Here is an 11,946-nt window from a genome sequence, read left to right on the forward strand (position 1 = left end):
AAGCTGGAGACAAACTGCAGCACCGGGTAGTATATAAAGATGCTTTTTCCTTTGCCGCCTGGTTTCTCGTTACATGGCTGCCGGAGGGAGCGGGGAGACGCCAAGGTGACAGAGGTGGAAAGTGCTGGCGGTTGATGCGTGGGCAAAGGGGGACTTCCTCGCATCATACACCTCCACGTTAGCCCGGCTCTGGGTGACAGCGTCGGGGAAGTTCTTGTCTTTGTGGCTTCAGGGGAGCTTCCTGGCCGCAGTTACGGGGTGCACGGACACCCTAAAAGAGCTCGCAGCGGTGGCAGGGAAGGCTGCCAGGGGCCGCCTTGTGCTTGTGGTGCGGGGTTGCGCAGGAGCGGGTATTTTCCGAGGAGCACAAGGTTTTTTCCACAGAAGGTATCAAGTCTCCCCAGCGTCAGATATCACCCCGCCGACAAAACCTTGCTCTCCCCTTGCTTCAGAGCATCTCACCCCTTTCTTTAGACTGAATGTGGAGGAAAAACTCTGTTTGTGACCCCTGCCACCAAGCAAGCCCCTTCTGGGGGGCTGGCTCTGGGCTGGGGAGGCTGGCAGGCAGCCTGCTTACTAGCCACAGTGCTCGCAGCCAGCGTGAGCCTACCTGGGGAGGGGGGATTATTTGGGTGTCCTGAAGTCCCACGTCAGTGGCTTTGATGGTGGCACTGGCTGGCACACATCTGCTGCCCCGGCAATGAGCTGCTGGCGCTACCTGTGCCCTGGGGACACCAGCAATCAGGAGCTGCGTGTAAAAAAAAGAGGAAAAAGGGGGGCGGGGGGAGAGGAAAGGGAGTGGGATCATCGGTCTCTTGTCAATTGGAGATCCGGCTGCCGATGCTGTTGCACCAGGGACATGACTTCAGCAGCGAAGGTGATGCTGCGGTCATGCTGGGGAGGCCCAGTAAACACCCGTTGGCCATTTGACAAAAAATCAAGGTGAAAAGGTATTGGTAGCAAAACACTGCAGCTTGGCAGCACGGTGCAATCACAGTCCGGTGCCATCCCTCTGCTCCTAGCGTAATATAGACCAAAGCCCCCCCAGTGTGCCGAAGGGACAAGTGCTACTGGAAAAGCTGGTCCTGGTCCCATCTCTTGCTGGTTTGAGCCCAGTTTGTTCCTAGGGCTGCTGCCTCTCTTGTCCAGAGCCCTGAAGGGGTTTTGCCAGCCTTGCTGGTCTCTGCCAGCACGGGCTGAGCAATACGATGGGTATCAAAGCTCATGCCAGCGGGGGATGCCCCCCTCAGCCCACCCAGACCTTGCAGCCTCCGTTTTGGCTTTTCTTGCTGCTGATCCCTGTCCTCCCGCTGCTCAGAAGAGCTCGCGACTTGTAAGCACGGTGCATTTCTAGCAGCGACAATTTGAGCTATGTGCTAGTAAAAAGTTGGTAGCAAGGGTGGCTTTATTGCTGGCAGGACCGTAGCGGGGCCTCGGGGGAGCTGGGCTAATTTCCTGGCTGCGCTGCAGACTTCCCCCGTGACCTTGGGCGAGTCATTTAATCTATCCTGGGCTTCGGCTCCATCTCTGAGCATCCCGGGGGGGTGAGGTAATATTCATTAACTGGTATTATTCTCGGGTTGCTCAGATGCTATGGTGATGAAGGCTGGATGTGAAACCCAGCATCTCGGCTGGGCATTAGCAGGGAGAGGGGATGCTCCGTTTGAGATTTAGCATTGCCCCACGCCAGCTGCTATTTTGCCACACTTCCCCTCTTCATTTTGAGCTGACCTGTCCGGCCACCATCATTATTTGGTTGTATATATACAATGATGAGTGACTATAATGCCTTGACCCATCCAAGGGTTTTGCCTCATCCAGTGAGGCAACGGCACCCTCGCTTTACAACTGCAGAAGCTGACACGGAGGTAAAGCTGTTTGCTGGAGCAGAGTCGGGGGAAATCTTTGGGTTAGTTAGCAAATATCCAGGGAGTTTCTTTGTTAATCCTCCGCACCAGCTGATACCCCCTTGGCCCTCCTTGGTGATGCCTCAGGCGTGTTTCCCGTGGGACCGCTGTGCTCCTGAGGGATGTCTTCTCGGTCCCGGCTCTCATCAGCAAACACGGCTTGTGCAATCAGCCCCTCGATTGCCCGAACCTCGGCCACGCGAGTCTCTCGCATGCCCAGGGTGAAGGCCGCTGCGCCCCGGCAAAACCCAGCTTTCGTCAAAAGCAGCTCTAGGACAGGTTGAAACTTCATTTGTTTCTGCTCTGGGGGAACATGCGTTCGGGTAGGGCACGAAAACCTGTCATCAGAAATGAAAAAAAACCCCCACCTCCCAATAATCATTTGAATGATTTCCCATGTAAAAGCAGGGAAAAATAAAAAAATCACGCTGTTGAAAGAGCAGGGGGAATAAAAGCCTTTCAGAGGTAGGCTGAAGTGGGATTTTCCAATGGAAAAACTGCTTCAATGCAAACCTTGTCTGACCGCAGCGGCTGACCGGTGGGGCGAGTGCAGGGAGCCAGCCTCACACCAGCGGCTGGCTCAGCGCTGCTGGTCCTTCTCTGCAGCATCCTGACGTGTCCGGGCATCAAACCCCAGGCGTGCTGGGGAGGGGAGGGCGCATTGCCTGGGGGAGGTGGCAGAAGGGGTCTCTTGCACCTTGTTAACACTCTGCCTCTGTCCCCAGGTGCAGAGGATGTGTGCGGCGAGGCGGATGCTGCTGCTGCTGCTGGCTTTCCTGGCCTACGCGCTGGATTCGGCTGCGGCGTACGGCACGGCGGAGACCCTCTGCGGCGGGGAACTGGTGGACACGCTGCAGTTCGTCTGTGGGGACAGGGGCTTCTACTTCAGTAAGTGGCGGGCAGCCGCCGGCAGCGGGCAGGATGCTGCGCCCACCCCACGCCTTGCTTCGGTGGAGCTGGGCTGGGAGGGAAAGGAGGGGTTTCCCAGCCCGGTGCTTTTCGTGATTGCCTTGTACCTGGCGGTGGGCGAGGAGAGGAGCGAGAAGAGCGATGTGCCCAGGGTGACGTGCACCCACCTCGTGCCGATTTTGGGGACTGTCTAGTCCCATGGGGAAACTGGGTCCTGTGTTTGAAGCTCGGGAAAAGTCAAATATCGCTGGGGAGCCATAGGTGGTTGGCTCACTGGCGATGTGCGCAAGTGATTAAAATAACGAGGATGTCTGCAGCCAGCTCTCTGCTGTGCTTGGGCCCTGGCTTATCTTTAAACCTTGCTGCCTAAGTGTTGCATCCTGAGAGCAGGCAGGGAGCTGAGTGCTCTTCTTTTCTGGGCAGGCTTTGCATGGGTATAGCTGCAGCTTCTAGGCTGCTCCCAAAATACGATTCGTGGCCTCCGGGCTACCTGCTGGTGAACCTGTTGCTAAAGAGTGATGTCTTGCCCTCCTGCAGTGTGGCTAGTGCAAAAAAATGCAGCTTCGCCGTTGTCCGCAGAGTGCAGGTGGCTTCAGGACAGTTGGCTGGAGCAGGCTTTCCGCCAGGACGCTTTGGGGGTTTGGACCATTGGTGTTAGCTGGTAAATGGGGAGGAGGAGGAGGAGGAAACCGGTAGCAATGGATGCTCAGTAATCTATGGGTGAAGGTAACTTGAGAGTGAGGCCTTGTTCTGGTGTTTCGGTCCCCTGGTCTGCTTGGGAGAGGGAAGACCCTATGTCTTGCTGCCCACCGAGGACTGAACCTCAGAGTGACTGACTACAGGAAAGATGCAAAGCCAAATGGGGAGGAAGAGGATGGAGATACCAGCTGCACATGGTGCCGTGCATTTGGCAGTCTTGACTCCGCCTTGGGAAAAGGAATTAAAAAGTCACTTCCAAGTAACGGTGTTTTTTGGAGCAGTGGAGTCAAAAGCCAGCCTCCCTCTCATCCCAGTCTGCTTGTGCAGGGAACAGGGCGCTGCAAAGTTAGGAGACAACTCTGGATGTCCCTTCCCAGCCTGGATGTCAACCCAGACTTGGCTGATGCTGCCTGCTGAGGTTGGGCAGGGAGACGCACAGGGACCCCACATCCAGCAGCAGCCATGGTTCGAGCTCTGTAATTTTGGGCAGGCGGTTGGGCTGCCGGTGGCTTTGCAGCTGGCTGGGGGAGATCCCCCTGTCCTGTCCCAGCTGAGCAGCAGGATGTTTTCAAGGCCCCCCCGGGTGTTGCGGGCAGGCAGTGCTTTTGGGGACGCCCTGGGCGAGCTTCCTTCCTCTCGCTGAGCTGAGTGGCGAGGGTTTGCACGTCAGCTGCCCTTCCTCTTCTCGTCTCCCCCTTCCACCTTTCCTCCGCCAATGAGCCCTGTGCCGGAGCTTGGCTGAGGCGGCGGGTCCGGGGCTGGCCTTACCGGTGTGGCGAGGAGGCGAGCTCCTCTCGCGCTCTCGCACCTCTTCCTCTCCCTCTATATATAGAGGAGCATCCGTCTCCCTCCCATGGTTTCTCTTCCCTCCTCCCCCTCTCTGGGGATGAAAGGGAATGGGGCTTTTGTTTTACGGACAAACTGACCTCCTTTCACCTCAAATAACCCAGCCGTCCAGGCCAAAATAAAAACACTTTTGAAGGCAGACAAGTCGCTTGGTGCCAAGTGGCCAGCCTGGTGGTTGCAAGGGGATCCTTGCTTTTGCTTTTTTTGTCCTCTCTCGTCCCCCCTTCTTCTTTTTAAATATTTCTGGAGAGCTCAGGTGCCGGGGATGAAGCAAAGTCCCCCCAGTCCCATATTTTAACCCCTTCAGCATCTGACCAGCCTCTGCCGTGCAGGGCTGAAGACATTTGGGCGATGGCTGTTCTTGATGAAGGGTTTGGACATCCCCAGCGCGCCTCATTTTTTCCCTCTGCCTCCATCAGTTGGCCTCATAAAGTCATTAATTCTCCTGACCAGATTCATCTTCATTCCTAAACCCTCATGGCTACACTATTGTCACCATTTAGTCTCGATAGGGTATGGTTATGTTGCACTATCGCGGGTTTACATCATAAAACCAGGCCTGGGTTTGTCATGAGCGCTTCACAGCATGGAATGTGCAACCTGATGAGCAGCCTGCGCTAATGCAGTCATTCGTATGGGAGGTAAATGACTTGGGCAGCCCTGTCCCGCAGGCACACATGGGCCCCGCTTGCTGGATGGGCTTGTTGCAAGCATCCGACTGGTAGTCTTGGAAAAAACCAAAAATGGTATGAAAATCTGTTATCAGTTTCCTGCTGCAGTGGTGATTTAAGTACTTAAACGATGCTCTGCATTCTTACAAGGGACCACTTAGCTAGCGAAGCTAGCTCTGAAATACAGCGCTGTTTGCATCCATGCAAGGGGATGCAGCGTACCAATGGTGTTTCATCCATCTGGCAACAAGGAAATATGCAACCTAGACTGAGGAGGGATGCCCGTCTCTCCACTGGCATGGAGAGCGAGTGCCAGCCCCCGGGTGCCCTTGGAGGCGTCGTGGCTGGCAGGTGCTTGGGGCTGAGGATGTTGAAACCGCTTCCGAGAGCTGGAGCTGCGAAAGAGCTGCACCAACAGGGGCAGGAGCCGGCAGCGCTGGGGCTACCTGGCCACGGGACGCAGGGTGGGCCTGGCAATGTGCACCACACCAGCCCTGTGCTGCATCCCAGGGGTGCCTGGGCAAGCTGCAGCCGGAGCCGTGCGTGCTTTGCTCTCCGCCTCTGCCGTGATTCCTCCCTTCCGCGACTCTTAAGGCTTTGGGGGCTGGCCCGCAGGTGCTGGCAAGGTGGCGGCATCCCGCCGTGGTTCTGCGGCAGGGTCGGGACCCCGTCTCCCTGCTCCCCGGCACCCACCCCGGGGCCGGCGGCATGGCCCGCAGAGGGATGCCGAGCGCAGCTCCGAGGGAAAAAAGCGGGGCAGGTCGAGAGGAAGCCCGGGCCGCGAAGTTGCTGTCATGCAATGCTGGCAGGGAGGGGAGAAGGGGCTGCAGGGGGAGAGGCATCCGACTTCTCTGTAAACAACAGCTCCTGTTTCCTCCTTTCCAACAGCTGATAAGAATTTAGCTCTTTGCAGCCGCTTGTGCTGACGGGGCACATTCTTGCGCACCCGCCGCTCCTCCGAATAATACTAGGAAAAAGCAGGGGGGAAAGTGCGGTGCCGGGGTGGGGGAGGGCCAGGCCGGGGGCACTGGGACGGGGCCCGGTGCCGCACAAAGGCCCCCTTGTTGCTCCCGACATTCCTGCGACAGGGGCGCGAGGACTGTTTACACCCAAAGTCCCCTTCCACTCGGCTTGCTGCCTGATTGACCGGAGGAGAGGGGACCCGGCCAGGGTGGCACCGGCACCGCGCACCCCTCCCCACGGCATCCGTCCGGCCCCGGTGAGGGTGGGGAGCCCGGAGCGGTGGGGCGGCAATGCCAGGGAAGGGTCCCTCCTGTCCCCCCCGCAGCCACGGCGGTGCCACCGCCTCCGGCGTGGAGGCATAGCTGAGCTGCAGGTACGCGGTCTCCGGGTTCTCTGGGGAGCGGGTTTGGCTTTGCACCACTGCCAGGATGCCCAGCTCTCCCTGTCAGGATAGCCGCTGCCAGGCAGGAATAACCCTGCGCGGCCAGAGGGCTTTGCGTCGCCGGGCTTCGCATCGTTGGGCTTTGCGTCGCCGGGCTTTGCATCGCGGGGCTCGGCCCCTCAGCAGAGCTGTGGGAGGTTTTGGTGGAGCACAATTTGGGGAAAAAGAAAGTGCAGCCCTTCATCGAAGGCCGAGAGGAAGTGCGTTTCCTCGGGAGGAGGCGGTCGTCGGTGCAATGGGAAGTGGCTTGCGCACCCCGGCGGTGCCGCAGCCGGCTGCCCGCGCAGCTCTTCCCTGCGGACAAGGGACGGAGCGGCAGAACCCTCCCTGGGTTTGGCAGTGGCGGTAAAGTGGGATGCCACCCATGGGCAAAAGCCAGGAAATTCAACCTTTAGTCCGTGCGTAAATCGTGTTATGGAACAAACGCTTTTCCCAATCCAGGTCAGCAGCGATATTGCTGTTAACCAGCAATGTCCTGGCGTCTCTTCCCTGGGCTGTTGTCTCCAGGTGCTTTCTGGGACTAAATCCCTGTTTGTTATGTTTGCCTGTTTTTTTTCCCAAAGTAACTCTCCCGCAGAGGATTGTATTGGCATTTGGCGAGATCCCTACGGACAATTATGTAATGGGAAATGTGCCCTATCGGACCGTCGCAGCGGAGCTGGCAGCGGCGCCAGCAAGGGGAACGGCACGCAGCAGCTTTATGCAAGAGCGAAGGGGTAGCGCGTCGGGGCCAGGGGCCACGCGTGTGCCCGCCGGCTGGGCAGGGGCAGCGAGCGGGGAGGAAGGGGCCGTGCCGCCATGGTGGTCCCTGCCAGGAGCTCACCCTGGCGATGCCACACCTGGGCATTTGCAGACGTGTGCTGCTGTGACCTTCCCATGCGCTCCCATACCAGAAAGTGCCCTTGATGGCAAGGCAGTGAAAATGGTCCTGCTTTGCTTATTGTTCCCCCCCATCTCTTCTTTCCAAACAAACACATAACTGCAAGCGGGCAACTTCTGTTTTCGAGAGGAGACATGTAACCTTTCAAAACCTTAACTTCCCCCCAACCGTGCGTGTTGTCGCTTGTGCAACCTTCTGTTCAGCGGGAGTGTGAATGCAGCCCTCTGGGGATCTGCTAGCAAGAGGGGGTGACTTGAATTTTTTCTCTTTTCCTTCCAAACTCTCCTTCTGCTTGTGCTCAGGATGCCTTTCTGGAGCAGCCTAATGCTTCAGCAACCTGCTGCGCACGCAGGTTTGGGCACTGGGGTCAACAGGTGCTGAGCGGGGGCCATATGTGGTGCGGGATGTCAGTGACAGCGCACGTCTCCCGTGGACCTCGCTGGGCGTCACAGGCGTATAGAAGAATAGACGCACCTGGCCCCAAGCTGGCTCCTCTCCCCCGTCTCCCTTGGGCATCGCCACCCAGATAGCCTGCTCCGGCATCACTCGTACAGCTGCGGGCACCCAACGCGCCTGCCCTGCCTTTAAAGGGAGGGCCCAATCCAGCGTGCTTGTTGGCCACAAGCATTTATAGAGAGAAAATTAAACTCCTGACAGTGCTCCCTTTGCTGAGCCTTTATCAAGAAGGAACCATCCTTCTCACCTTCCTGCAGTGCTGGCTAAAGGTTGTGCCTGAATTTTTTCCAGAGAAAAAGAAAAAGAAAAGGAAGGTGGTGGTGCAGGGTGGATGAACATGGAAAAGAGAGCATTTGAAATGACTCCCGAAGGTGGGCTGCATTGTATGAGTCAGCTGCCCCATCATCCTGCACCCCGATGCCGTGTTTGCTCTCACGACCTCCGAGCACGGCAGCAATGCACCAGCGTGGAGCAGAGGGCTCCCTGCCGAGCGAGGAACAGCTGATTTTAACAGAGAGCGGGTGCCCTGCTGCCAGGGCCTTTGCTATTGCAGAGCCCACGGCAAGGCACAGTCTCAGGGTTTTGCATGCCAGCACTGCACACATGGGGCTGCATTGTGCATGCGGGGCTGTGTTGAATATGCAGGTCTGCGTTGCACCTGCGTGTCTGCATTGCACGTGTGGGGCTGCGTTGCACATGCCGGGCTGCATTGCACATGCATATCTGTGTTGCACACACAAGGCTGCATTGCACACGCATGTTTGCATTACACATATGGGGCTGCTTTTCACATGTGGGTTTGCACTGCATGCACAGAAAGCTCCTGTGCTTTGCACTTTGTTCCGATGCACTTTAGGTGGGCACCCAGGCGAGGCACACCCTGGGGAAATTGGTCAGCACCTTACAAGCCAGAGCCCTTAAATCTTCACCAAGGCCAAACACCTGAGTGCCTGCTTCATCCGGAGTGCGAAGGGGGATCACAGGTCATGTATGGGGCCAATGTGGACCATTTGGTGTGTTCCCACAGGCCGGCTGGCAGGTGGGGGCTTGGCATGGCACGGTGAGCAGCCTTACGCTTTGTGCTTCCACCATTCACTCTCAGTTTTTCCCATGCCCAAATTCTCCTGGCCAGAATGCGGTACTGGATCCTGATTGCAAGTCCCACTGATGCTGGCCTCTGCTCCCCTCCCTCGGAACACCTTGCACTGGGAAGAGGCGCTCATGGCAGCGTACAGAGCCCTGGCTGCAAACCCCACAACAGCACAAGCGCATAACATGCCACGTCAGAAAGTGCGGAGAAAATCCTTTCATTTTGGGCCGGTTCATGTTTTGGAAGTTGCAATTCCCAAGCAAATTTGTTTTGCATCAGAAATTCAAATTTGCCCACCTCTTATTTCAAGAGGGGGAGAAAAAGCAGTAAAACTGATGTAAGCTTTTCCTCTGGAGCGCTTTGGCCGTCGTTAAGCGGTGATGTGAAATGCACTCAGTTGTTGCTGCACTGGACATGGGCTTTTGCATCCTTCTGCAGGAAGAAACAGAAGAGGAACCCTTATTAAAAGATAAAGTTGAATAGCTACTCTTGGCGGGTGCGGGAGCCTGTATTCTTTCTGCAGCTGTCTCAGAGCTGTCCCATCTGGTAAAATTTAGCCGCCTTGGTTCGCTTCACCTGCCTGAGCATCGACCCAATGGAGGAAGGTTGGCAGCCGCAGCGCCGCGCTGCTTCTTTCTAATAAAACTCGCTTGCCAGGATCAACATTGGAGACCGTCGCAGTAATCGGCGCAGTGCTGGTGGCCGGGCTGGGCTTGAGCTTCCTCACTTTAACTGTGCCCAAAAGGGCTGCCCACGCCGGAGGTATAGGAGGGGAATAAATCACCACCATATATAGCGTCTTTAATTAGTGCCACGCGCATGCGGGGAGCCCTGTTAGCATCAACAGCATTTGTCTGGGAAAGTCTTAACGTGAAACTCAGCCGGTTTGCGGGTGCGTGTCGGCCGGTTTGAGAGAAGCGCGGCTATTTTTGAAGCGTGTGGGATCCCCCGGTCTCCGGTGGCTGGTGGAGGGGTGCCTGCAAAGGGATGGTGCCAGGAGGTGGGGAGAGGACCAGTCCAGGTTGGTGGTTAACTCCTGGGTCTTCGCTGTTGCAGGTAGACCGGTGGGACGAAATAACCGGCGGATCAACCGGGGGATCGTGGAGGAGTGCTGCTTTCGGAGCTGTGACCTTGCTCTGCTGGAAACCTACTGCGCCAAGTCCGTCAAGTCTGAGCGCGACCTCTCCGCCACCTCCCTGGCGGGCCTGCCGGCACTCAGCAAGGTAGGCGGGCTGCGCCGGGATGGCGGCCCTTCTCCGAAATAGATAGCAAGAGGAAAGACGGGAGGGCCGTGGGCGGGAGGGGACAAACCCCAGCTGCAAGGTCTGTTGCTTCTGCAGAGCCTTCGAGAGACGGCCACTGCTGGCGACTCATGCCAAATGCCCTGCAGAAAGTCAGCTTTCAATGAGGTGGGGGACCAGAGGTGGGCTGGATCGCAGAATCTTAGAATAGTTTGGTTGGAAGGGACCTTTAAAGGTCGTTTAGTCCAACCGCCCTGCAGCGAACAGGGACATCTTCCACTAGATGAGGTTGCTCAGAGCCCCGTCCAACCTGACCTTGAACGTTTCCAGGGACGGGGCAGTGTTTCCGTGGGGCGGACGGAGCTCAAAGAGGGGAACCCCCGTCCGGAGGGCGGGCAGGCTTGCGGCGAAGCTAACGTTGCTATCCCGTCCCCTTGCAGGAGAGCTTCCAGAAGCCCTCGCATGCCAAGTACTCCAAGTACGACGTGTGGCAGAAGAAGAGCTCCCAGCGGCTGCAGCGGGAGGTGCCCGGCATCCTGCGGGCTCGCCAGTACCGGTGGCAGGCGGAGGGGCTGCAAGCGGCCGAGGAAGCCAAGGCGCTGCACCGTCCCCTCATCTCCCTGCCCAGCCAGAGGCCCCCAGCGGCCCGAGCCTCCCCCGAAACGGCTGGCCCCCAGAAATGAACCCTGAGCAGCCGTCTCGATTTTTGATCTCCCGGGGGAGGGCGGGAGGACTGGCGAGCCCCGGCCCCCGAGCCCCTCCGTCCCCGGGGCCGCCGAGCCGAGGAGCGGGGCGGCGGGGGACCCTCACGCCGCTCCGGCCCCAACCAAACAACTGACACAGCAAGGAGGGGATGGCGGCGGCGGCGGGGGGGGCGGCGGGCAGCGGCGCCCCCCCCGCAGCGTCCTTTCGGGGTGGGGGGGAGGGTTGTTGCGTTTCCCAGGCCTGTTTCGTTCCCCCGCGCCCCCAGTATTTCCAAGCCTGTACTTGCAAAGGGACAGTTTGGCACTTGAACTTTTTGCTGCCGGGCGCTGCGTGACATCCCCAGTGCCAACGCCAGAAGACAAAAGAAAGAGCAAGAGGGAAAAAGGATATGAAGTTAAAATTTTTCTTAATCTTTTTTTTTTTTTCTCGAGAAGAAGAGTCCATTCCGTGTCTTTCTTGACAATAAAGTGAAAAAAAATAAAACGAAATGGGGAGAAATATTGAGGGATATATTTTTTTTGCCTCATTCCCACCCCACTTTCTTCTTCTTTTTTGTTTTTTTTCTTTTGGTTTGCTTATTTTTATAACTTTCTTTTGCACCTTTAAAAGAAAAATGTACCTGAGAAGAAGTTCCAAGGAGCCCCCATCTGCATTTTTGTGTGTGTGCTTCATTACAAGATTCCAAATCGACTTGCACCTTTTTGAAATCATCGATGACGTGAGAAAGAGAGGAAGAGGAGAGAGAAAGCGAGAAAGAGAGAAGAAAAAGGAAAGGAGAAAGAAGAAAAAAAAAGAAAAAAGTGAGCTGATGCTCACTTTAAATGGAGGAGGCGTCTGCATTGCACATTTGCCACGGATTTAGTTGATTTATATATATAATATATTATATAACTTTTTTGGCAAAAAAAGCACTATTTTTATGGGACATTTTGTGTAGTATCTGAAGAGGGATTGTAATGTTTAAAATGTGTTATGGTGCTAAAGTAAGTTGGAAGGGAAAAAACCCAGAAATAGCAAGGGAGGGTGGGGAGGGAAGGACAAGATAGCGAATACTGAACTTGAAATTTTAGCTTTTCGTTTTAGGAAAAGTGTGATAAATGTGTTTCTTTTCTCTTCTGAAATATAGCTTGGTCATGA

General features: G+C 56.4%; 1 protein-coding gene across 1 annotated transcript; it reads left to right on the top strand.

Moving 5' to 3' along the window:
• The first annotated feature begins 2,641 nt into the window (after nt 1–2,641).
• Nucleotides 2,642–10,961, top strand: IGF2 (insulin-like growth factor 2). The gene is made up of 3 exons (XM_010563896.1): nt 2,642–2,795; nt 9,920–10,086; nt 10,545–10,961. Exons 1-3 carry the CDS (start codon nt 2,642–2,644, stop codon nt 10,785–10,787), a joined length of 564 nt encoding a protein of 187 aa, XP_010562198.1. The 3' UTR covers nt 10,788–10,961.
• Nucleotides 10,962–11,946: the final 985 nt, after the last annotated feature.

The sequence above is a fragment of the Haliaeetus leucocephalus genome, unplaced genomic scaffold (genome assembly GCF_000737465.1).
Source record: "Haliaeetus leucocephalus isolate CR32 unplaced genomic scaffold, Haliaeetus_leucocephalus-4.0 Scaffold173, whole genome shotgun sequence".
Taxonomy (NCBI): Eukaryota; Metazoa; Chordata; class Aves; order Accipitriformes; family Accipitridae; genus Haliaeetus; species Haliaeetus leucocephalus.